The sequence below is a fragment of the Peromyscus californicus genome, unplaced genomic scaffold (genome assembly GCF_007827085.1).
Source record: "Peromyscus californicus insignis strain IS unplaced genomic scaffold, ASM782708v3 Scaffold_6__1_contigs__length_162567912, whole genome shotgun sequence".
NCBI lineage: Eukaryota > Metazoa > Chordata > Mammalia > Rodentia > Cricetidae > Peromyscus > Peromyscus californicus.
The window spans coordinates 60,885,128-60,911,096 of record NW_026294584.1 but is presented as its reverse complement, the minus strand read 5'-3'; the positions used below and the strand labels follow the sequence as shown (position 1 = coordinate 60,911,096).

General features: G+C 55.3%; 1 protein-coding gene across 2 annotated transcripts in view; it reads left to right on the top strand.

Moving 5' to 3' along the window:
* The first annotated feature begins 1,611 nt into the window (after positions 1-1,611).
* Positions 1,612-25,969, top strand: part of Kcnh2 (potassium voltage-gated channel subfamily H member 2) — a 32,345-nt gene continuing 7,987 nt past the window's right edge. The window contains exons 1-5 of one of the 2 annotated variants that reach the window (XM_052720473.1): positions 1,612-2,011; positions 4,765-4,995; positions 20,251-20,415; positions 21,242-21,691; positions 22,255-22,466. In XM_052720473.1, the coding sequence (XP_052576433.1) occupies positions 1,936-2,011; positions 4,765-4,995; positions 20,251-20,415; positions 21,242-21,691; positions 22,255-22,466 (1,134 nt within the window). In that variant the 5' untranslated portion in view covers positions 1,612-1,935. Of the gene's footprint in view, positions 2,012-4,764; positions 4,996-20,250; positions 20,416-21,241; positions 21,692-22,254; positions 22,467-23,892; positions 24,255-25,969 lie in introns of those variants that run through there. The other variant, XM_052720474.1, reaches the window with a different exon arrangement.

Genomic DNA, 25,969 nt, shown 5'->3' with positions numbered 1-25,969 from the left:
AGCCACCTCCTTCTCTCCCACCGGCTGCCTCCCTGAGTCACTGCCCACCCACTAGCAAATAAAAAAGAGTGTCATCTTCTGGCCAGTGGCCCTGTGTGGCCTTAGTGTTTGCAGGTGTTCACTCCTGGACGGAAGGTGAGAGCTTTATTCCTGGCTAGGGTGGTCTCATGGCGACCTTTCCTTCTCCAGCTTCCCTCCTTCCAGCCGGTTTCCGTCTTCACCCTTTGTTCCTCCCTTCCCCCCTACATCCCATGACGGTTCTCGCTGGTGACAAGACCCAGCCCCTTGCTCCAAGGACAGAGGCAGCTGCAAGCCCTCAGGAGCCCCCACATGGCCCCATCCATCTAGACAGGCCTCTGATCCGAGTTGCAGGCAGGGGAGGGGATTCAAGGCCTCCTCAACTCCAGCTGCCGGCTCCTCCCCACAGCAGGCCTGCTCAGCTGTCAACACTCGCCTCTCGGCCTTGTCCTGCCCCAGCCGTTGCTTAGCTGCTCAAACCAAGGGCACCTCGGCCGCCCGAAGACCCCTCCTCAGGCCCCAGCAGGCGGTGGGCAGGCAGTGGGCAGGCGGCGGGCAGACACCCTGCCTACCCTTGAGCATCCTCAGACCTCCTTGCCTAAATAAGGGAGCTGCAGCTGGAGAGAGCCAGCTGGCAGGGGGAGGGGCCTGCGGATAGGCCAGGGTTTTCCGAGGGGCTGGGCCGCCCCGGCCGCCTCAGGGCCCCAAGCCCTCCCATTGGGCCTACGAGGTTGGTTCCGCACTACAGAGGGCGGGCAGGCCTCTAGCACACGGGGATCCCTTGGCTGGGACCTCGCGCTCAGGAACCTTTCTTTGATCTCTCAGCTAGGAGGCCACAACTCTTGTCAGTGTCCCTCTCTGTGCGTGCCACCCATGAAGAGATTCGAATAACCCCCGAGAGGGCCTTGTCTGTATGCTGGAGATTGGGGCGATCGGCGAGGCTGTGCCTCTCCTCCGGCTCATCCACCCTTGTCTCAAAAATTTACAGCTTCCACATTCCCTGTTCTTCCCATTTCCCGGGTCTCCCCTGGTCCTGGGGCCCATCTTCTCAGAGCCTAGGCCTCACTCAGCCAAGTCACCCACAGCAGATTCTGAGAGTAAGCTGTGTGTACTCAGCCTGTCCTAGGCGCAGGAGGGAAGCAGGGGATAAAGGCTTGGCCCTGTCCCATCAAATCAGGTTTCTCAGCCCGGAGCCTGGGAGGGGGGCGATATCCCTGTGCCCCTCTCCCTGGCCACCTCCCAAACCGGCTGTCGCACCTGTCCTCACGGTTCCCCTACCTAAGGGTCCCTTCCCCCTCTCGGTGGAGCGCGAGTCCCGGGGGCTCGGGAGCCGAGCGAGGGGTTGGGGCCCGGGGAGCGCTCGGCGCGGCTCAGCCAATGAGAAGGGCGGGCGCTCGGGGTGGCGGGGAGAGGGCGGCGCTGCAGGCGCGCGGCGGCAGGAGGGGGCCGGGAGGCGGGGGCCGGAGCCGGAGCCGGAGCCGGAGGGGCGCGCGCCGCATTAACCCTTCAGCCGCCGGACCAAGCCGCAGGCGCTGCCCGAGCCGCGGGCGCTGGAGCGGCTGTCGGCACGGCGGCGGCGGGCGGGCGCGAGCCGGGAGCCGGGCGCTCGAGCGGGCGGAGCGCAGCGCAGCGCGGGGGACGAGGCGGAGCGGGGCCCGTGGCACCGCCGGCCCGGGTCGACAGACAGGTGTGCCGGCGCCGCAGCTCCAGCCGCTTCAGGCCCGGCCCGCGGTCCGGAGCCCGCAGCCGCTAGCCGAGCGGGGACCCCGCGCCCTCAGTCCAGTTCCGGCCCCGCCCGCACTCAGCTTGGCAGCGGGGTGCGGAGACCACGGCCCGGCCAGGCCACCCGAAGCCTAGTGCTGGGCCGGGCCGGGCCAGGGTGGGTGGGGGCCCGCCCGGCCCGCCCATGGGCTCAGGATGCCGGTGCGGAGGGGCCACGTCGCGCCGCAGAACACCTTCCTCGACACCATCATCCGCAAGTTTGAGGGCCAGAGTGAGTGGGGGAGGGGGCAAGACGGGGAGGGGGCTTGCGGAGGTTTGGGGGGTGGGTCCAGTCCTGCCGAGTGTGGATGGGGGGCGTGCCCGGGCCGTGTGCAGTGCAAAATGTGAGTCAGTAGGGGATCGTGGGCCCTGAGACTTATGCCAGGAGCCGAGGGGCCAAGGCTTGGTGCCAGGGGATCATTGGCATGGGACTAAGGGGCCTAGTGTTGCAGCTTGGGGTCGGAGAGAGTGTGTGACACCTGGAATGTGCAGGAAAGGGAGGTGGGATGAGATATGCAGGTGTTTCTACCTCTAAATGCCCCGAGTTTATGGGATGTGTGTGTGTGTGTGTGTGTGTGTGTGTGTGTGTGTGTGTGTGTATGTGTGTGTGTGTGTGTGTGGCCATTGAGAATGTATATGACCCAAGCTGTTGGATCCTAAAAGTACAGTGCATGTTCCAATCTCAACTGTGTTCTATGTGAGAGTCAGAAGCTAAGGATATAGGATCAGTAACCAATCTGCTCTTGAGTGTGTGGCTTGTATACAACCAAGTCCTTGTGTCACTTATGAATTTGAGTCTGCATGAGCAGTCAAGAGGTGTCACCTGCAAGTCCCCAAGATTGTGGGTCCGGTGGTGAGAGGGTGCTGCAGACCTGAAGCTGGCTTTGAGGTTAACGGGCTGGCTATGGAGCTCTGGTGTGGTGGGTTTTCCTGCTCTGGACAGCACCCCAAACCCCATTTGGGGGATTACAACACCTCTTATGCTGACCTAGCAAGAGAGACTTCCAGAAGTGTCCTAGGCTAGGTGAATGTTTTGGTGTTGGTGTGCCTGTCCTCAAAAGCTGCATGTGCCACAGAGGGTGTGACTGTCAAGGGCCCTGGGAGCCAGAGAGTGACATTCCTTGCCCGTGACCCTGTGCACACAGGACAATGTGTGCTTGTACTGTGGTGGGAGGGAGGGGTCAGTCGGATGGGCAGCATTGTCCCTAGACTAAGAACAAGATGATCCTGAGGGGTTGGATCAGCGACATTGGTGTAGGCCTAGGGGCTGGGGGCAGGCTTTCTTTTCCTACCAGCTGGGTAGGCACAGGCAGAATCTGAGAAGACCTTGGACTGGATCCTAAAGACTTGGCTTCTGGCCCCACCTCTGCCACTGACTGCCAGATGACCTTGAATGACTCTTCCCCTCTAAGCCTCAGTTTCCACATCTATGAACAAGGGGATAAGCCACCGGACTTTAGAGGTTTCTTCTGTATCTGTATTCTAGGATTTCAGTCAAGGGGGTGGGGTGGGGTGGGGCTTGCCTTCAGAGGAACTTGCTCTGCTCTCCTAGTCTGGGGGTCGATTTTCTTCCATGGGTGGTTGGTACTCTGGACTGTCTTAGGCTGAAGTGGGGATGGAGGCAGAGTTAGAAGGTCTTTTCATATGACAGGAAGCTCTGACCTGGGTTGATGCTTCTTGGGAGTTCCAGTAGGCCTTGGGAACTGACCTAAAGATGACCCAACTCTCAAAAGTAACTTCCTCGAGGGCAGGGCAAAGATGGCAGCAGTCAGGAGGCTGGATCCTGATAGCCTGGCCTTGCTGCAGGGAGTCCTTGCTGCGCAGCCTGGGGTTTGCCCTCAGGACTGTGCAGAGCTGCAGTCTGAAGACTGCCTGATGCAGAGGGAAGGAGACAGTCCAGCTTCAATTGCACATCCCAGCACTAAAGGCCAAAGGGGCCAGAATTTCTGTTTATAGAAGGCTCCTATCCTTGAACATCTCACTTGGGCACAAACTGAGGCTGCCACTGACTTGCTGCTCATCCACCTGCCTGGCCCGTGGGGCAGGTGTGCGTGGGTGAGCCAAGTCTAGATGAAATGGGTCTATCAGACTTGCTTCCCCCCGCCCCCAGGGTCGCAGAGGAAGGCTTCATATCTCTAGAGGAGGTCATCTTTCCCAAGATTGTTTTCTCCCAGTGGGCCAGTGTCTTGGGCCCACCTCTGGACTCTAGGGAGCTGCCGGCTCTAGGGTGTGAAGCTGCAGGTTGCTTTCCTTGCTCTGTATGACCTTGGACGTCTGCCTGTCACCCCCAGCTGTCCTGCCAGACAAGATTCAAAAGCTAGTTTCACTATGAGTGAGCTGCTAGACTCGGGCATTGGGCTGAACTTCTCTTGAGTTCATCCATAAAATGACGAATCTAACAACCACCTTGCTGGGTTGTCCAGGTCTTCTAGTTCACTCCCTCGTTCTTTGGTTCACCCACTCCTCAGCTTCTGACAGCCTGCGGATAGGGTGTGAAAGTCATAGTAGGCACTGACCAGAAGGAGTCTGGGGGTACTTGAGGGACTGATTTTCTAGGGAGCGTCCTCTATCAAGAGGAAGAAGCCAGAGGAGCTGGTGCAAAGGGGAGGCTGGCCGCCATCTCCTGCCCTTCCCATGCTCCCTTTCCAGGCTGTGTTTATCCCTCCGCCGCGGCTGCTGACACGCGTTGCTGACACCCGCCCAGGCCGGCCTTGGCCGCTGGCTTTCTGCCCGGGGGAAGCCACGCAGCTAGCCGGCGGGCCGGGGGTTGGGGGGGGGGGGCGTGTCGCCAGGCCGCGCCCGGTTGAGGCACCTGTGTCAGGGCACAGCTGCGTTCGGCCGGGGTTGGGCGCCCCCCTCCCTGGTGCGGAGGAGTGTCAGACGGCAGTATGTGACGAGCGAATGTGGGGAAGGGCCGGGAGCCCCCGAGACTGGTGTCCCCGCTCACGTGCGCATTCATCCCCGCCTTCTACCCCCCCCCTCCAGGCCGCAAGTTCATCATCGCTAACGCCCGCGTAGAGAACTGCGCCGTCATCTACTGCAACGACGGCTTCTGCGAGCTGTGCGGATATTCGCGGGCCGAGGTGATGCAGCGGCCCTGCACCTGCGACTTCCTGCACGGGCCGCGCACGCAGCGCCGTGCCGCCGCGCAGATCGCGCAGGCCCTGCTGGGCGCTGAGGAGCGCAAAGTGGAGATCGCCTTCTACCGGAAAGATGGTAGGCGGGGCCGGGGCGTGGCTATGGCAAGGGGCCGGGCCTCGAGAGAATGAACATGGGTGTGTGGGGGGAACAGTGGGGTGGAATCTGTGGTTGCGGGAGGCTGGTGAACTGTGCGGGTTCCGTGGGGGCGGGACCCAGGCGGGGGCGTGGCCCTATGTCTCGGGGCGGGTGTGGCCTAGGGCTCAACTCTGGTGGGTTGGTTTTCCAGATGGACGTGGAGCTGCTAAGGGCGAGGGGCCCTGGCACCTTCCGTACTTTCCTCTTTGGCAGATGCCATTATGTTGAGCTAGGTTAGGCTGGCATTTGACCAGGCAGGGATAGTAGTTGCGTGCGTGGATGGCGGTAATAGAGCAAGCTGGAGGCTGGCGCTGACTCCTAGCCACAGGATTCTAGCTACCTGTAGGTCAGCCTGTGCCAGGTGACTTCCTGGAAGATGTCAGGGAGGGTGCGGCAGAAGGGTTGTGTCTGCTGTCACTCCCCTTCCTTCCTTTCTCTTCTGCACTTCAACTACACTTCTTCCCACAACCTCGGTTCCCTGGGTTCCCTTGGTCTGACCCGCGGCAGAATACCCTGCCCCGCCCTCCGCCCTCCGTTCCCTCTTGGCCAGGTGTCTCTGCTCAGCCACCACCTCCCCACCCAGCTGCTCTGTGCATCCGGAGAGCAAAGGAGACAGCGGATAAACACAGTGGGTGGAGCTGCTCTCACACTAGGCCTGTGCTGCTGGGTGGGCTCTGCTCAGGGAGGTCGGGGAGGTGGTGGGATAGTGGGTAGAGGAGGGCTGGGAGGGGTTCTAGAATTCTGTTTTTCACCAGTGAATATTTCATAAGTTTTCACTGCAATCCTGGGAACCCAGCTCAGAGCTGAGCTCTTGAACACAGAGCTGCCTACAGGAAAGTTCCTGCAAGCCCCAGGCCTTTTCGTGCCAGGGTGGCCGAGGCTGCCTGTGAAGGTTGGCGTCCTTAAGGGGCTTCCTTTTCGGGTGTGTAGCCTGTGATGTCCTTGGACAGCCCACGGGGGCGGGGCATACACAGTGGCCCTTTGCAGGAGAGTTTGCCTGTGCAAACTAGGGTTCTGGCTGGCAGGCAGGCAGGGAGGGGATGAAGTAGCAGGAAGCTTACAGACACTGGGCTATGTGTTCTCTTGTGTAATCCTCACAGCATCCTTGAGATGCAGATACCACTTTTTATCTCCTAAGGACGATGAAACTCAAGTTCAGAGAAATTAAGACTGTTTGTTCCCTGGCTGAGCGGTTGGTGGCACACGCCTTTAATCCCAGCACTCAGGAAGCAGAGGCAGGCAGATCTCTGTGAGTTCGAGGCCAGCCTGGTCTACAGAGCCGAGATCCAGGACACCAAAACTACACAGAGAAACCCTGTCTGGGGGAGAGGGGGACTGTTCCCTGAGTCAAACAGATCGAAAGCACCAGCGCTTGCAGTGGAGTGCGCGCCTGTCTGGCCAGGGTCATGTCATGCTGGTCTACTGTGTGCCATGGATTGACAATGACACCACAGAACTAGAAGGTTCTTCACAGTGAAAACTTAAGTTTCCAAACCACAGGTGTATGCATATGAACCCATAAGTCCTGGGGTCAGGTGTAATGTGGGAAGTCTCCCACCAGCCAAACAGATTGGTTTCCACAAATTTGTTTCAATGCTTACTTGGGATGCTGGGGTTTCTTTCTTTCTTTTTCTTCAGAACTGGGGGTCAAAGCCAGATCCGTGTGTGTGTGTGTGTGTGTGTGTGTGTGTGTGTGTGTGTGTGTGTGTGTGTGTGATGGGTGCTACAGTATGTGTGTTTGGAGTCAGAGGACAATTTCATGGAGTTGGTTCTCTCCTTGAACCTTTACGGGAGTTGCAGGGATCGAACTCGGGTTGTGAGCTTGTGTGGGAGGCACCTGGACCTGCTGCTCCGTCTTGCCGGAGCTGCCTCCCTCTCCCTCTCCCTCTCCCTCTCCCTTTGTCTTTTGGCAGGGGCTCACCATGTAGATACAGCTAGCATTGACTCAACAGTCTTCTGTCTGCCTCCCAAGTGCTGGGATTAAAGGTGTGCACCACCACACCTGGCCCTCAATTGATTTGTTTTGAGATAGCATCTCACTAAATTGTCCAGTCTGGCCTTGAACTCACCCTGTAGCCTAGGTGGGTCTTGAACTTTTTCAGCCTCCAGAATAGCTGGGATGATAGGCTTGCCTCACGAGGCCTGGCAAGGGTGCTGAACTTTTGAGAAAAACGCTCATGATGCAGGGTCTTCCGCTGTGAGCCACACTCCAGTCCCATGGTGGACATGGCTGTGTTTGTGGATTTGACCCCTTGGCAGCAGAGAGGTGGGACCGATTTTGCCTTTGGCTGTGGCATGGACGTTGCCTTCTCAAGTAGCATGGACCTTTTTGGCCCATGCTGACTTCTTTGAGAGACTCCCGAAGAGGAGCTGTCATGGAATCTTAAGGCCACCTAATCCAGCTATTTGGGTAGCAGGTGGAGAAGTCTCATGGCGGAGGTCCCATGACCAGTGTATCCGTGGAGGGAAGGGGCCTAGAATCCAAGTCTCTGTGCAAGCCCACGCTCTTGCCTTCTCCAGGTTACTACTCCAAATGGGGGCAGTGACCCAGGAAACCCTATGCCAGCTGCTACTTTCACCCTTCTTTGTTCTCACCTAGTTTCCATGGGGATCAGATAACCCCCAGTGGCCAACAGGTTGGCCTAGGCCCTCAGCTACCTGGGGCCCCACTTACCTTGGCATTCTAGGCTGAGGGTAATGCAGACAGATTCTTCAGCCTCTCTGTCCTCTGCCTTGTGATAGATACAAAGTCCCTCATGCCATCCTTCTTGCCTGACCTGGGCTTCCTCTGTGTGTGTGTGTGTGTGTGTGTGTGTGTGTGTGTGTGTGTGTGTGTGTATTGGTGCTTGGGGCATGTACAAAGTCAGAGGAGAAATGTGCCAATGCCATCCTGTTTTTGCCCAAGCCTTTCCCAGGGTGTCTGCCTGGGCCAGCCCTGGGGGAGTAGGTCCTCAGGCTGCAGCCCCAAGGAGAGGGAATGGCTGGGGGAGGAGGCAGGGCCTTTTGCTGGCAGGCGCCGCTAAGGACAGCTGTGCTGTGTCGGAGCCTCTAACTCAGCTCTGTGCAGTCTCAGGGTCTGGAGCCAGACAGCCCCATTATTTAGTTGCTGGGGCTGCTGGGAGGTGGGGAAGCTAGACTGGGGGAGTATGGGTGGAGGAGGAGACATAGTGTGCCCGGTTCACTGGCCTAACGCTGATGCCCCTTAAGTCAGACCCAGGATCAGAGTGGAATTGTGAACCGAACCCTGTAGTGCAGGTCTGGCAGGATGTGGCATTTCTGTGGAGGCGCCTCAGACAGCAGGTGCTGGCTGGGGACACACCTTGCCCTACACTGCCATAACGGGGGCGTGGGGGGGGGGGGCGGGTAGAGGAGATGTGGCTCTTCCTCTCCCTGTCCATTCTATTGTCTCTGCTCTTTGTTCCCCCTCTCCGCTGCCTCCTCCCCACTCTTGTGCCCCGCCCCTTCACTGCTGTGCCCCGCCCCCACTGCTGTGCCCCGCCCCCCACTGCTGTGCCCCGCCCCCCACTGCTGTGCCCCGCCTGCCTACTGTGCCCCATCCTCTTGGCACTTCTCCCTCGCGACGCTCAGGCCTCTCTGCCTTTGTCTCCGACCTGCCTGTCTGGCTCTGCCCCTTTGCCTCCTTCCGCCTTTGTCTATTTCTTCTGTACCTTCAGCACCCTGGAGCCTTCTTGCTTCTTTCCCTGTCTCCCGTGTCCTGTTTACTCACCCACAATTCCCAAGGCCTTAGTCTGAAAGGCTTTATCTGTCTCACCATACCTCTGACTGTCCTGTCCCTGTCTCTATGTCCCTGTGTCCCCAGGAGCCTGTGTGTGGGTGGAGATGGGGGGTGTCTCTGGAGAAGAGTCTATTGGCTTCTTCACTCCAGCTGCAGGCCAGTTGCCACGGCAACAAGGTCAGAGGGTCCCCACTGCTACAGCTGATGCTGTGGCTGAGGGGGAGGGGTTGGGACCTTCGGTCCAGGCCGGTTCCCCAGGGTGCTGCGACTCTACATTTGCTATACTGCTGTACCCTGATTCACACTCTGCTTTCCCAGGTGTTCAGGTACCAGTCGCCAACCTCTGGGCATTCCACTACTCAGGCCTTTAGTCCTGGTTTTCTCTCTTCCCCGCCTTCCCTGTTCACTTAAATCCGAGGTCCTGCTCTGCCAGTGCTGTGGCTGGCTTCTGTCAGACACTCTCTGACCCCCATCCCCCAATCATGTGGTGTCTGAGTTGGTGAAAAGATGCTTTCTGTGAAGAGGGAGGTTTTGAGGGGAAGGCAGAGTTCAGAGGTCAGTGTCTAGCTGTTTCTGTGCTCTGTGCATGGGACTCAGCCAGGAGCCTTCCTAGGAGAAGCCAAGGGCTTAAACTTAGGGCTTTTCCCATAGGGCCAAAGCCACTGGAGTGTTTACCCCCACTCCTTTTTGGTTTTTTTGTTTTGTTTTGTTTTACTCTGTAGTCCTGGCTGTCCTGGAAGTTGCTATGTAAATCAGGCTGGCCTTGAATTCAAAAGAGATCCACCTGCCTCTGCTAGGATTAAAGGTGTGCTCTGTCTTGGGAGCACAGATATTCTTGTCATCCTGGTCGGGATGGTACAGTGTGGAGCCTGGGGCAGGTGATAGTCTCTGACTGGGCCTGCCTCCAGCTGTCTCTGCTGAGCACTTTTCTCCCAGATGCCCTGTGTTGGGCTGCCTTAGGCTGCTGGGGGCTTCCGGTCTATGAGGATAGAGGGGTGCTGGCTCCTCAGAGCCCCTGGGCCTGGACAATATCCCAGCCTCCTGCTCCTGTGTGTGGTGTCTCCAGAGCCCCAGAGGAGCTATGTAAATATTTGTGCTGAGCTGTCTAGGTGGAAGCAGAGTTGACAGTGGCCCTGGGCTCTGGGGAGGGGGACTGGAGCAGCAGGAGAGCCAGCTCAGCGGTGTGAGATGGGGTGAGCTCGGGTGGCTTCCTGTGCAGTGTGATCTGAGAGTTCTAAGGAAGCCCTTTCCTACTCAGCATCCCTGAGGGGGCCTGACCACCTCTCCTAGAGAACATTTGCTGGCCTAAGAATTGCCCCTCTCCTCTAAACCTGCCTTCCCACTTTGTGTGCGGGTCAGGAGAACAGTGGTGTTTGGCCCCATGGGTGAGGAGGGAGTGACAGACTTCTCTGTCTGACATGAAGGGAGATCTGGGGTCAGGGTCAGAGAAGAGCTGGGAGGGATGCTGGAATAGATACCAGCTCAGGAGGGTCCCAGTGACTGTTGATGCCCCTTATTGTCCATAAAGACCTCTGGGCTGTGTGCTGGGGTTGGGCAATTGTAGGCAAGTCTAGAATTACCCAGCAGGCTGGGCAATATCTTGCCTTTATTTGTATTTACCTCAGTCTGGCCCTGGATAAATTTGTGGTGCCCATCATCCCAACTAGACTGAACGATATTTTTATCTACATGCCTAGCACGTTGTAGGAGCTCAATATCGGCATATTTTTGCTAAATGAATGAGCAAACCGGGCAGTACTGTGTGGCAGAAGCCTTATTCTTGGCGTTAGATGACTGGGGGGGGGGGCAGTTTCTAACTTGATTATGAACTGTATGGCCTTGGGAAAATTACTTCTTATCTCTGGGCCTTGGTGTCCCATTCTGTGAAAAACCTTGGGATGATAGAGTGCTCGGGTGGGAGAGGTGGTGGGGAGCCAGAGGAATATCTGGGTGCCCTCCTGCTTTGCTGAGTGTGGGAGGTCATACCGTGCACGGAGGTCACGTGGGTCTCATAGCCTCTTCACTCAGAGGCAATGAGAGGAGGCCTGAGAGGGGAACAAAGCTTTGGCAAAGTCAGCTGGGAGCTGGTGGCTCTTGGTAGCACTTAGGTACTCCCAGGTGACTTCATTTCGTAGTGGGTAAATGGTGGTCCTTGCAGCCTTCTACTGGTAAAATTTCTCAGTCATTTTCCAGGAGGGGAAACTCTTGCTTGCAGAGGCTAAGGGACTTACCGTGCAGGTGGGGACCTGAATGGGACCTCTGGCCCAGTTTCTCTCAAGGTAGTCCTGTGTGAACTACCTTGCTTCTCCTGGGGTCTGATGAGCTCAGGGCCTCAGGAGGCTTGAGCTTGACTGGAATCTGAGAGTTTCGGTGGCTTTTGTTTCTAAAGTGGATCAAAGCACTTGTCCCCTGCATGGTGGGTTGAGGGCATTTCCCAAACAAGTACCAACACAGCAGCATACCATGCCAGGGCTGTCTGCTTGTCACTCAGCAGGCATCACCTCACGGTCACAGGTGATACTGTGGGAGTAAGGCTGTCTGCTGCGTGGTCCTTACAGCACCTCTGCCTGTCCTTCCTCTCCCTGTCTAGATCCCTGTAGGCTCAGCTCCTCAAATTAGTGAGGCCCCAATACTCGTGTTAGTGTTTTTCTCTTTTTCTTTCCTTTCCTTTTCGGCTTTTTTTTTTTTTTTTTAATCTCATTTCTCAGTTCGGTGACACTCCTTACAGGCAGCCATTCAAATATACTCCCTATGAATATGCTGTTCACATATGTTCTTGCAAATGTGTATTTTGACTGGATAGATGCATATGGATTTAATTTATGCAAATGGTATTGTGCTGTGTATTGCATTCTAGCACTCCCTTTTCTTATCCAGGAGCATGACTGTATATACAGGTGGGCGGCCACTGAGTGTCCAGTCTGTGCTTTCCCATGCTGGAGCATGTTTTCCTTGCTCACTGTCCCAGCGAAGGACCCCAGATAGTCTTCACCTCTCTGCCATCAGCGGCAGTGCCACATTGAACACTCTCTTGCACAGTCCCTTCTAGACTCGTGTGAGGCTGTCTGTGGGCTGCATGCCTAGACATGAAGTTGCTGGAATGCAGGCTATGGGGCTTCTTAGCTAACTGTTGCCCCACTGCACACCTGAACAGCCAACCCTGTTGTCTGCCTCCTGCGTGGAGACTCCCATACTCTCCCACCTCTGCCAACTCTGCCGTCATTTCCCTTTCTAATTTTTGCCAGTCTTGTGGGCTTGTTGCTTTAGTTTGAGTTCCTTTGACTATTTTGTAGGTCAGAGTATCTCTTTTAGGCTTGATAGCTGTTGGAGCTTTCATTCCTGTCCATTGCTTGATTTGTATCCTTTGCTTTCATTATCTTTCCATGAGACTGTTCTCTTTTGTTCCTGTGGATTTCCAGGGGTTGCTTGGGTGTTCTAGAAATACAAACAAATACAGTATGTATTTCCTATGTCAGTTTCTTGTTTGAATTGTGAATACCTTCTCCCTCTTGGTCTCTGTTCAGCTAATACAACAAAGATTCTTAGTTTGGATACAAACGGATCATCGACTTTTAGTTTTGTTTGTGCTTTTGAAGTTCTACTGAAGACCCGTTCCTATGCAAAGGCTGAGGTCCCCACAGGTCCTCTTCTCTCCTCTGGCTCCTTGGTCTCACCTTCCTCAGCTGGGTGTTGGATCCACCCTGAGCCCTCCCTGGATGTAGTGACAAGTAAGGATCAAGTTGAACTTTTTTCCATGTAAGGAGCCAACTTTCCCAACACATCTAGTCTGTTTTTTTCCATTGCTTTGTGGAGCACCTTTAGCATAGGTTACTTTGCTGTGTAACCATGGATCTGCCTCAGAACATTGCTTCTGCCCCAAATACCCATCAGTTTATTTGTCAGAACATATAAAACAGCAACAAAGCACAACACTGTGGTGGTTACTGTGTCTCAGGAATCAAAAAGATGAAGTCTCCCACTTTTTAAATTTAAAAAGTAGTTAATTATTTATTAGATAAGATCTTATACTGTGCTTGGGACTAACTATGTATGTAGTAGCCCAGGCTTGTCTTGAACTGTAGCAATCCCACTGCCTCAGCCTCCCATGGGTTTGGATAATAGCAAGCCATACTTGGATTTTTTTCCTTCTTTTTAACTTTCATTTGTTTATTTTAATTAATTAATCAATTAATTAATTTTTGAGTCAGTATCTCTCCATACATCCTAGGCTGGCTTGGAACTCACTATCCTGCTTCTGCTCTCTGCATGTTCAGATAACAAGTGTGCCCCACATGCTGGCTTCACTAGAGCCTCGATCAGAATTAGGTTTGGTCTTGTAGGTTAGTTAGAAGAACTTACAGCTTTATAAGTTTCAGGAAGATCCTGGACCGTCTCTCTATGGACCGGCTCATTTCCATATACTTTATTGATCTAAAGTTTTGTTTTCTTACCTCTGCATTTTTGGTCACCCATAACTGCTCCATAGTCATTGTTATTGAAAAAGAGACTATGTGGCTGGGGACATGGCTCAGTGGATAAAGTGCTTGTTGGAGAAGTATGAGGACCTGAGTTTGCATCTCCAGAACCGTGTGAAAGCTGGGCGCGGTAGATTGTGACTGTAACCCCGTGCTTCTAGGTAAAACAGAAAGTGGAGGCAGAAGAATCCTGGGAAGCTCATGAGCCAGCTAGCCTGGAGTGTGCCGTGGTAAAACAATACCCAAGGATGTCTTCTGACTTCCACATGCGTATCATGGCACATGTGCATCCACTTACACAGATATGCACACACACATGCACACAAAGATAAGGACAAAAGAAAAAGACCTTTAAAAACTTAATTTATGTGTGTGATTGTGCACATCATGGTGCTTGTGTAGACAGAGGCCAGAAGACAGCTTCGGGGGGGTCGGCTCTCTCTCTCCATTGTTGGCTCGGGGGGTCAAATTCAGGTCATCATGCTTCCACAGCAGGTGCTTTCCCCTGAGCCCCTCTGCTGGCCCCTCCCCGTTTTCTGAAGCCTCAGACTCACTATGAAGCCAAGGCCAACTTTGAGTGCTGGGGTTTCAGGTGTGGACTACCGCGCCAGCACCGGCTTGTTTTCTGACCCTGCTTTCTGATTGTTCGAAGCTGCGTGTTTCGTGTCTGGTCTACCTGGTGTAGCTCTTTTCTTAGTTCTTGGTGTTCATCTGTTAACTTTGTTGGTTCTCTGGGGAGATGACTCTGAACCCCACAAATAATGCCAGTTTTCACGTTTGTTTGGGTTATGGTCATACGTTTCTATTTTTGAATGGGCTACCTGACTCTTCAGGAGACCTTTACTGACAAGGGTATTTGCTCTGAGTGTTTCACAGTGTCCTATGGGAGGGCAAGCCAGGAGGGATCGTCCTCTTGGCTTAATGATCAGACAGCTGTGTCTGCTCCAAGACCAACGGCAGAGCCTTATTACAGCTCTTTGGGTCCTCACCGGTGTTTGGGGAGCCAAGGTGGAGGACAATTGTAGGCGCTTACAGAACCCCAGAAGAGGGCAGAGACCCCAGGATTGTCCCTCTGAGGAACAGTGACAGATCTGTGCCCCTGATGCCTTTTGACAGCTGCAAATATGGGGGTCAGAGTCACAGTGAAGGGGGCAGAAAGCAGAAAGGGGCAAGGCTCAGAAACTGAACAGCTGACATGGTTCACTTAGGTTCCAAGTGACATCTTGTTTGGTAGTAACTGGTGACCAAATGTAGTGTTGCTTTGGGGAAAACACCTGAATTCCCTTGGTGGCTCTGTCTGTCCACACTCAGAATGGAGGGTAATCCTATATTGAAAGAGTGGTCAATGCCCTTGAGTCTAGAGGGGAGGTGAGAGGTAGGGACACAGTGTGTTCACACTGGCCCAAACTGCAGGTCATTGGGAGACGTCCTAAAGCTATGCACTCAACACTTGCTGTGAAGGCAGTCTCTCTGGTGCAGGTTTGGATGCTGGGGTTGAGTTACTCACCCCACAAGCCAGCTTGTGGACATATCTTCTTCAAAGGGTGTGGTATGGGATGAGTTCCCAGAGAGAAGCATCCATGTGGGCTGATTCAGTAAACCCTGTGCAGAGCGGTCTGGGAGGGATGAGGATGGGAAGAAGTGGGGGGGTCAGCAGCATGAGGGGTGTTGCTGGGGCTGTGGGTATAGTGGTGGAGGCAGCTTTCCCCACCATCTTTTTAGAAAAATATTGCATACACACAAATATGTATATATGTATGTATAAATGTGTGTGTGTGTGTGTGTGTGTGCGCGCGCATGCGCGCGTGCGTGTGCGTGATGGTATGTTTAAGTAGATCAGAGGATAACTTTCAGGAGTCAGTTCTCTCCTTCTATCATGATGTTGGGTCCCAGGGATCACACTCAGGTTGTCAGACTTGGTGGCAGGCACCTTGACTGACTGGGTTCTCTCTCAGGGACTTTACCTTCTTAAGGCAGAGGGCAGGACTCTCACTTATAATCCAAGAGGTGGCATAGCCCCAGGACCCTGGAGCACAGCCATCTTGAGCTTTCCTGGATGAAGGTTGTCTTTTGAGGAGTTGCAGTCTGAAGAGATGACTTAAGCATGCCATAGGCTGTTGGTTTTAGCAGGAAATTAGATGCCCACAGAGGCCCTGGCCCTACACCGAGATTGTTGGCAGGTTCTGGTTGCAAGGGTGGTGGAGGAGTGCATCTGGAGGTGATTTGGAGTCTGGCTTGTGGCTTCCCAAACCTGCCTGTCAGAGAGTACCCCTAGGATCCCCTACAGCTCAGTTCCCGGATTCAGGAGCATAGGATTGGTCTCTTAATCTGATACACATGCTATCACACAGGAACACACACTCATTGACTGGCTGGCTTCTCAGACTCCCCCATCCCATCCCTTAAGCCTGCAATATCCCTGGCCGTCCCTAGCCCCCCTGGCTGTCCATGAGAGTGGTGTTAGCGACACGGTGGCCCTTGGCCAGAAGCGGCTCCCGCTGCATCTTCCTGTCGCCGCCACCAGGCTAAATATAACCTGACACTGCACAGCCCTGGGCTGCTCCTCCGGAGACAGCCTCTGCCTGGGGGGCGGACAGGGCCAACCGCAGCCTCAGCCTTCCTGCCCTCGGTGTGACTTTGGGCCCATTTTGGCACAGCTCCTTCTGCTTGGAGCGGGGCAAGGGAGGTGACCAGGATGAGGGTGCTAGAGGTCACCTTCCCTGCAGGGACCTGCTACTCTGCCTCATTACAGCTCCAGATGCTGCTATAAGGCCATCTGTCACCTCATCTGGCACCCAGAGCAGGAATCACTTGTCCCTGTGGTACCCACAGAGAACCTAAGTTCAGAGGGGTGGGTTTGTCTGCAGCCACATGGCAGATGTGAGGGAGGGCAAGGGTCCAGGTCTCCTGATTGTTCGGGCCGAACATCTTAGTTTTCCAGGGCACATGCACTGCTTTGTTGGTTTTATCTTGCTCTTTCTTGTCCAGCTGCCAAATTAGGGTCCCATTGAACACCTGGCTCAGTCAGGGTAGGCACCAGGGATCTCTTCTTGGTCACGTTGTCCCAAATGCTTCACTTGTGCTGGCATGTGCAGTGAGACCATGAGGTGGTGGGGAAGCCATGAAGCACGCTACTGTACAGGTGTGCCAGGTGAGATTCTGACCTCATCAACTCGCCCAAGACTGCTCAGGACATTTGCAGGCCTCCTCTTCCCAACCTGCCATAGCTTCTGCTAAAGCAAGCCTGGGCCAGTGGGACCCAAAGGTGGGAAATTAGGTTTTGGAGCACTGGATGGGAGCCTGACCTAGGTGAGTGAGGATACCAGGCAGGGTAATGTCACTCCAAAGTGGTCCCCTTAGTGTGACTTGGCATCAAATGCAAGCAAACCAGGGTTTGTAGTCCGAATGGGACATTTTCTGCTGTCAGAATGAGCTGAACCTGCTGCACCAGGGTTCCTCCCATGCCTCCTTTCTTAGTGACCTACAGTGAGCAGAATGACTCTGAAGGCTGCTGGGAGACTGGCTGCCCTGGGGTGGTCAAGACAAAGGCTCTACCAGTTTCCATAGGTAAATAGTGTCTAGCATGCCTGCTAACCCTGTCCTTATTTCTATCCTGGGGTGTCAAGGACAGGCCTAGACTGGGCAGGGAGGTCTTGTCATCCAGAATGGGGCCTCTAAAGCCTGGGTGGAGCTGGGGGGGAAGGGTATGTTTTGGTATTAGTCACTTAAATCAGACTATCCCAGGGGCCAGTTGCTAAGGTCCATCTTTCTGAGTATGCAGAGCTCCCTTTAGGCCAGGCTCCAAGCCTGTCGTATCCTATGCCATTTCATGCAGACTTTGGCCCTGTGGAGTAGGTGTGATCAACCTTGTATGACAGACAAGCACTCTATAAGGTGACTGGCCCACAGCTTGTGCCACCTCCTCTTTGAGAAAGAGGATGAGGTTCCCTGCTTGTCCCCTTTCGGCATCCCCTAGTCCCATCCTTTCTGGAGTGCTCCTAGAGCTTCCTGCCTCTTGAATGTGGGCAGTGCCTGCCACAGAGTGGTGCTGGGTGGAACTGCAGCCTTGCCGAGCTCTGGTCCCAGGGCCCCTTGAGCCTGCCTCGGCCTTGGATGAGCTGGATCACTGGTGGGATCTCAAGCAGAGTGGGAGCCGGAGAGGAACAGAGTAGTGTCTGGGGTCCTGAGGCTGTGTAGAAGCTAGGTAGATAGGCAGTATCCTAGGCTCCCTGGGCACAGCCCAGCCACTGGGAAGCTGACTGCCTAAGCTGACCACAGGCTATCTGTTCTGGGCTAGTACCTAGCTTCAACCACCTGTGGGCCCTGCCCAGAGACCGGCTATCATTTTACCCTCAGGAACCTCATTCATACTTTTAGCCAACTACGGGGTGGGGTCCTTTGGGCAGGCCTGGTGAAAGAGCTGGGATTGGAGACATGTTAGGTCACATGAGACTCGGCCAACTTGGCAAGTGAGATGGTACCTCAAGGGCCCAGGCATGTCTCCATGCACGGTACCCCTGATCTCAGTTTCCCTCAGTGAGAAGATAGAGCTGAGGGTGGGAGGTGTCACATTTTTGGAACAACCAGGCCTTTGACAGGATATTTGAAAAGAAAAATTCCTTGAATATCAACAAAGGAGTGTCTGGAAGTGGGAAGCAGGCTTGTGCTGGGAGAGGGGCATATCTTGATGGTTCTCGGGAGAATTAAAAACAATTATTTTGAGATTCAGGAACCTGTGATCACCGTCTGAGATGCAAGTCTGAAGTAGCCATCTGAGAAGTAGGCTATTTAGTTTCTCTTGCTGAATAGTTTGGGCTGAAGTGGGGATAGAGTGCTAAAGACTCCAGGTCAGAATTTCTTGGCCTCTTTTAGGGACAGAGCCCCTAAGTCATCGGGAAGAGCCAGAGTCATCTTGGTTCTCGACTCCAGGCTTCTTTGATACATGTCCTAGTGAGCACAGTGGCTTGGGGCCTAGATCTCTGGGGCTCTTGGGGGTAGGTGCTGGGGTCTCCCAGGCTGTGGTCTCTGGGTCTCCTCCCTCTCCATAGTCCTGAGGAGGCCAGATCCTGCTCAGGCCGCTGCCGGCCATCACCATATTAGGGCATAAACTCCAGGCTGTCTGTCTGGGTGCCAAACGGCCTCCAGCTGGGCCCAGGCCACCCCCTCTCCCATGCAGCTTCAACACCACAGCTGTGTGTCAGAGGCCGGAGGTCAGGGGACAAGAGCAGCTGCTGAAGGGACACCCAGGCAGAGCTCCTGAGCTCAGGGTCCTCGGGTAGGGGCAGGAGGGCCCTGGCTATGGTGAGTGCAGGGTTCTTGGGTGGGGCAGAAGCTCTTGGCTGCCTCCTCTTGAGTCTTGCCCTCACCTCTGTACTGGTTTGTTTGAGTGGGTTTTGGAGGCTGTCATCTCACTGGAGACGCCACAGCTGCTAGAATCACTTGTCTGCTGTGGTCTCAGTCACCTGCCCAGCATGTCTGCACTGTGGTTGGCCAGTGTCTCCCAAAGCCGGCCCCTTCGCAGCTGGCTGGCTCAGCCACAGCTTGCTCTGTTCCGCGTCTTTGGTACCCACCTCTCAGGCTTGGCTGACAGGCATCAAATGAGTTCCAGCTTCCGTTCTTCCCACGACTCCAGTCACCACCCCTCCTGCATACCTGGGCCAGGGATCAGGGTAAAACGGGGAGGGACAGACTGCAGATGGACCAGCCTAGGGAGGTTCTGGGATATCGAGGTAAGGGAGGCAGAGGCTGGGTTGATAGGGTTCTCCTGAGACCACAGGACTCTTCACTTCTTTCCCAACCTCCTCCTTCCTGATTTCCTCTTCCATGTCACTATTGCTGACACTGCAGTCCATCTCTGGCTTCCAGTGCACATAAGTTATTCTAGGTGGTGGGCCCTTCAGAAGGGATGTGACCACTGGGAGGCAGAGAAGCCAGATGAGCCTAAGGAAGCCTGGATGATGATGGACAGGAGATGATGACCTGTCTGGGTCCCTGTGAGAAGACCAGGATGTCATTGTGCCTTTCCGATTCATCAAGGAGGGCTTCCTGCAGGTGGGGCTTTTAGCTTGACCCTGGCAGGGGTACTCACTCTGAGTCCACCTCAGTTCAGAAATCAGCATGGAGGGCATTGGACTGTGTGTTCCTCAGTGAACCTGAGGGAACTGGCAGGCTGGTTTGGCCTGCTCCAGGGGCTCTGGGGGAAGGAGAGGAGTCATCAAGAACAAGAAGGTGAAGAGAGATACCAGTGTTTCTCAGGCTCTGGTGAGGGTTCAGTGTTTTTGGCTTCTGCATGTCTTAGTCCAGAACTTTCATGGCTCGGAAGACTGTATGCTTGGAAACTGTGGCAGTCCCAAAGTTTTTGAAACTCTTGATTTCAAGTTGCATACTTATCTCGTGGATCTACACAATGTCTGGGAACTAATCTAAAGAGAACAGAGGCAAGGCAGATATTGTAATCAACCATCTATAGTGTTCACATGTCAGGACTTGCTCATACAAGTTTGAGTGACTACCATTCCATTCTATAGGCGAGGAAAATGAGGCACAGGGATGTTGAATAGTTTGGTTTTTTTAAAAATGTATATATCATTTAGCAGCAGAGCTGGGACTGGAGCCCAGAGATTCTGGACTAAAGCATGGGGTCCTGCCCTTGAAAGAGGGAAAAGCAAAGGCACATTGAAAAGGTGGGGATACAGATGAAAACACGGAGGAAGAAAGGATCACAGGCCAGAGAGAGAAGGAGAAAATAGGAAAGAGGGCTGAGAAGTGAGCCGGGCGGTGAGGTGAGCAGATGGAGTGAGGGAAGAAATGCAGACTGGCTGGCACTCGGCACAGCCAGGTGTAGGAACAGGCTGGGCTCTAGGGGTGCCATAGAAGTGGATGGGCCCTTTTGGGTTCAGAGGTCCTTCCTGGTCACTTCGTGTCATACCCGTGTGGGGAAGAGGATCTGGTGTCACCACGGCCCCTGCCCTCCCTCCTCTGCAGGGAGCTGCTTCCTGTGCCTGGTGGATGTGGTGCCCGTGAAGAATGAGGATGGGGCTGTCATCATGTTCATCCTCAACTTTGAAGTGGTGATGGAAAAGGACATGGTAGGGTCCCCAGCTCGTGACACCAATCACAGGGGGGCCCCCACCGGCTGGCTAGCCTCTGGTAAGTGCAGCCCAACTACTGAGCCTGCTCAGGAATATGTGGTCTTGTTTCCTTGAGCTGCCCACGACCTTCGTTCTGTGGGAAGGGAAGTAGGAGGTATGTGTGAGGGTGCAAGGAACAAGGAATAACCTGGTCTGCCCCACCTGGACCAGGATGGACCAGCCCCTGTGCAGCAGCAGTGCCTAAAGTCACAGGCCCTTCAGGCAGAACACATGTTTTCTAGCCTTGCCTCCTGGTTCCCTACCTAGGACCCTGGAGGAGTAATGGGTGCTTGCTGAAGCAGCACTAGCCATCGGCTCATTAGAAAGCTCTGTCTCATAGACTCAGCTCTTCTGTGGTCTGGCCAACTCCCAAGAGTTAAGGCATGCTGGCCTTGACTGTCAACATTTCCCCTGGTTGGCCCAAAGGTTCAGATCCTCTGCTTTACCCAGGTGACATTTTTTTGGGTTTAATTAAAACAACAAAGCTCACCTCTTGGGTTTTAATGATACTAGCCCTATGGATGCCAGTTGCTAGGTGGCAGAGTGTGGGAGAGAGCTTCTGCATCACTCCCCATTCACTGTGTGACCTTTAGTGACCCACCCAAGGCATAGATCAGTCTCTGAATGTGTTACTGTCCCAACCAGTGCAATTGTGGAATCATGGAGAATTCATGGAATCTGCCTTAAGGGTGGTGGGAAAGGGCAGTTGACAACTAGTTTAGATAGAATTGTCTGGGTTTTGGGAATCAGGTACTGTGTATGGAGTGGGGTGCGGGCCTTCCACTGTCAGGGTCTCCAGTTCTTTTTGGTCAGCCCTCACTCCATAGGCCTCCCTTTCCCCACAGGTCGAGCCAAGACCTTCCGCCTGAAGCTGCCTGCCTTGTTGGCGCTGACTGCCAGGGACTCATCGGCGCGGACAGGAAGCATGGGCAGTGCTGGAGCCCCTGGGGCAGTGGTGGTGGATGTGGACCTCACGCCTGCGGCACCCAGCAGTGAGTCCCTGGCCCTGGATGAGGTGTCTGCCATGGACAACCACGTGGCAGGGCTTGGGCCGGCAGAAGAGAGGCGTGCTCTGGTGGGCCCGGGACCTGCTTCACCAGTGGCCAGTGTCCGAGGCCCTCACCCATCGCCAAGAGCTCAAAGTCTCAACCCTGACGCCTCAGGTTCCAGCTGCAGCCTGGCCCGGACACGCTCCCGAGAGAGCTGCGCCAGTGTGCGCCGGGCATCCTCGGCGGATGACATTGAGGCAATGCGGGCCGGGGCGCTGCCCCCTCCACCTCGTCACGCTAGCACCGGTGAGGGCTCAGGCCTGGGAGACCCTACTCCAGCCCCTTGCTTCCGCCTTGTCTGCCAAGCCTTCCCTGTCCCAGGCCCACCATTTCCTCTCTCTGCTACCTCTTAGGTGCCTGAGAATCTGGGAGATGGAAATCCCATTAAGTACTTATTTAATCTCATTAAGTGGCCTTTTAGTCTATTAAACGTCCATTCATCGCATTACATTCTTACACTCACAGAGCCCTTGCTGGCCCAAGGGGCTGGCTGTCCCAGGACATCCTGGAACAGGGATGACCATGGAACTGGAAAGAGACAAGCGAGATTTAGAGGCTCCTGACCTATCTGACCCTCTCCACTCCCCTCTCCTGCCTTCCCCCTCATGGTGGCATGCTTCCTTAAAATGCAGGGGGGGCTGGTCCTTGATTGTTTCCATGCGTCTCCTAAGCTACCCAGTGCTTGCTATCCCACCCCCTTGGCCCTGACCAGGTAGAGTTTGGTCTCATTGTAGTCTTTGTGTCAATGGCCTGGCTTCCCATCAGCCCCTGGCCTGTGCATCTGACCAAGCTTTGTCTCTCCATCCCAGGGGCCATGCACCCCCTGCGCAGTGGCCTGCTCAACTCCACCTCAGACTCGGACCTCGTGCGTTACCGCACCATTAGCAAGATCCCCCAAATCACCCTCAACTTCGTGGACCTCAAAGGCGACCCTTTCCTGGCTTCACCCACCAGTGACAGGGAAATTATAGCTCCCAAGATAAAAGAGCGGACCCACAATGTCACTGAGAAGGTCACCCAGGTAGGTGTCCAAGTGCATGGTTCTCTGCTCACCTTGGAGGAGTTGGAATTGGTGAGGAGGGCCAAGGTTGTGGTCAAAGTGGGGGTTGAAGGGCTAGTCAGTACAGGAAGCTGTTCCGGGGGATGGTGGGGAAAAGGCCGGAGCTGGGATACAAGAAGGAAGAGTCAGAGATGAGAAGGTTTGTAGAGAAAGGCTGTGGAGAGGGAGGGAGGAGACTTTTAAAACGGGCAGGTGTGGATGACCAGTAGATGGGTGTGTGACTCCAGGTACTTGAAACTAGGACACTGGGGAAGGCTATGGTGGCTGAGAGAAGGCAGCCAGAGGGATGGGAAGGACGTGTCTGAGGCGGTTATTGGGGCAACAGGAGAAGGCCTCAGTTAGAAAGGACCACACAAGTCAAGGTCAGGAAGACCTTGATTCTTGTAGGTCAAGGTGGTGTACCAGGTGGCCTAGGGGTGCCTGCCATGTTCCCCCGAGTGTGGGAGAGTAGGATTTCTTTCTTGTGATGGGTGGGGAGTGCTGGTGATGTATATAAAGCTGTCGGGGGATCGAGTCCCTGTCTCCCTGCCCAGAGAAGAGCCCGGGCTTTTGATTTCTGTGCTGTCGGGCTTCTCTGGTCTTCTTGTCCCTCCTAGCAGTGAGGTGGGTTACAGCACTAAACCACAGTCCCTCCTTCTAAGATGGAAAGTAGTGGTGAGGTCTTAGCAGTGAGAATCCCGGGAGAGGAGGACACTGTTGTTCTAAGCTGTGCTTGCCCGTAGCTGCTGCCCTGTGAGGGAGCTGCCCGGCCCTGGGCTCCCTTGGCCAGCCTTCTGGCCATACTCCCATGCCTCTGGCTCTCTGGGTTCTTGCCAGGTCTCCAGCCCCTTTGCCTTGCCTCCAGAACATGCCCCTCACCCCATAGCTTTTATCTGGTTCACTCTTCTCCCTCTCGGGTTCCTACCTCTCTCTTCCCACCTGGGTGCCTGGCATCTGCCCTGCTCCTGGACCCAAAGTGCGAGAGCCTACGGTGTGTGGGTCTCTGCCTATCCGTCTATGTGACTGCGTGTGGTGCCCCTGCCAGTCACCTGGCGTCTCTCCATCTCTGGGTGTCTCTGCCTGACTCTGGCTGGCTTGGCACTGGACTGGCGGGGCGGGGGTGTTGGGGAGACCATTAATCTGCGGTGACAGGCCAGGCTGCCGGGTGGAGGGGGAGGGGCTAGGGCTGCGGGAGCGGCTGCAGCAGGAGCCTAGAGCGGGCTGCGAGGGAGGGGGCCGCTGGCTGGGCATGGGGCAGAGGGCGGGCACGGGCTGGGCGGGGGCTGGGGGGGCAGGGTAGCGGAGTGGGGGTGGGAACCTGGGAGGAGGAGGGGCCGGCCGGCAGAGGAGCTGCGGTTCCCACCGCGGCTGCTGGGCTGGCGGCAGGCGGGCAGAGCACAGCACCCTGGTAGCAGGGGGCCCACACCAAGGGGCCATGTGCAGCAAGAGCCAAGCAGGCAGCTGTCCATACTCACTGCTCAGGTGACCCCAGCCCCAGGGCCTAGCCCAGTCATTCTGGCTTCATGCCAGAGGCGGTCCTGGCTGCCAGTCGGCCAGCCTTGGGCTGGTAGCCTGGGCTGGGACTGCTGCTGGGGCACAAGTGAGGCACTGGCCCGGCCCTGGGGCCCTAGAGCAGTCAGGCTGGGGGGAGCCAAATCCTCCATGGCGGTCCCAGCAGGGAAGGAGAGCAGGACAGGGGCTCTGCAGCCCAGGGCCCAGAAAGGCCGGGTGAGGCGGGCAGTGCGCATCTCCAGCCTGGTGGCCCAGGAGGTAGGTGATCCCCTCAGCACCCTATCCTTTTCTTGGGCTGGGACACTGAGGCAGGTGGGAGTGTGGCCCAGAGGGATCTGGCTGCAGTTGGGGAGAGGGCTTCTGAGAAGCAGGACAGATTGGGAGCCTGTGTTCTTCATTGTGGCCCATCACTGAGCTCCTCATGGCTCTCCTCCTTGGCGGCTGGCTAGGTTCCCAGGGTTTCCCTTGCCTTGGCAACCCCTTTCCTATGGCTTCTGTGGCCCACAGTCTTCTAGTTCATAATATAAAGGGAAGAGAGAGACACCAGGAAGCAGATAGATATCCAGAGTGCATGGTGGGAGTTGGAGGGAGATAAGGAACCATCCGGCCTCAGGTAGACCTGACATGGTGCTGGGGCTCCCTCACTCTGGGACTTCGTGGAGAGCACTGGGGGCTTGGCTTACTCCTGGGATTCTGGAGGCTGCAGTCTCAGGAGAGTAGGGGTCAGAGACTGCTTGATGGGCAGTGAGGGCAGACTGAACTGAGACACGGCTCACCTCTTTAGGGCATCCTGGGCCCTTGTCCCCTCGGCTGGGGATTGCCTCCTAGGAGCCACCTCTCTGCCCTACTGGCTCTCCTGCTTTAGAACCCGGAGGTGGCTCTGGGTGGCTCCGAGGCCCCCACCTCTGCCACCATCACTGCTGTCCCTGACTCCCTCTGTCCCCACTGGGGAACAGGCACAGGTGAGAATTTTCCTGCCCAAGGTGAAGAGCCAAGGTTGAGTCAGTCTTCCATGGGAGAGCAGATCACAGGGATTATAGACTTGGCCTGAGGCCATGCAGTACGCCAGTGGTTTCAGAGCTAGGACTGGGTAGACTGAGTTAGCAGGTTTGGACCTTGTACCCCAGACTGGCTGTACATATGAATACAAATGTGCACTGGGACTGTGGCAGACCTGGGGGACACACAGCAGACGGGGTCACTGCTGCCTGGGGTGGTCCAGGATAGTTCCCCAGGCCTGACCACTCAGGCACAGAGAGGGGTCCTATGGAGTGACAACTACCTCCTTTTGTCCCTTGTCTGTGGGGTCCTAGCCTGTTCTTTTTTGATGTCTGAAAGATCATCAACCTCATGTGCATTAACTCTCTATTTTAATGAACAAGCCTTCAGGCTGAAGGCAGGGCAGACCTAGGGTCCTCCTCTGACCAGACCCTGGTGCTCATTCCCACCCCATCTGGTTTCTCTAAAGTCTTTGTCCACCCTGGGTGGCCAAACTCCTCCCCAAGACCCATCTTTCTTTCTGGTTCCTTTCCCTAAGATGTTCTCTAAACAGCCCACCTATGCAAGCGGGCTTAGGGGCTTCCCACTTGAGCTTGAATGAGAGTCTTTGGGACTTGATTGAGCTCAGAGGCCTGAGGCTGTGGGATTCCGTGCTTCTGGGACAGAGCTAAAAACTCTGGGGTTGGGAAGGCCTAGGGTCTGGTTTCAGGATGGCAGGGTCCAGGCTAGAGGGACTAGGAGGGGATTCTGGCCGGGTCAGATGTCTACCAGAGGATTCTAAGGGATGGGTGGGCATGGGACTTCTGACACCCAGGAAAGCAGCTAGTTTTTCCTAGTTCGGTTTGGGGGAGAGTGCTGGACGTGCTTGTTGTCCCTTGTCCCTGTGGTGGCCCCTCTGCCTGACTGTCGAGGAGCATGTGCTTTCCCCTTGTCTGAGAATGGGTTCAGGCCAAGTGTGCACTTCTGGGCCAGCC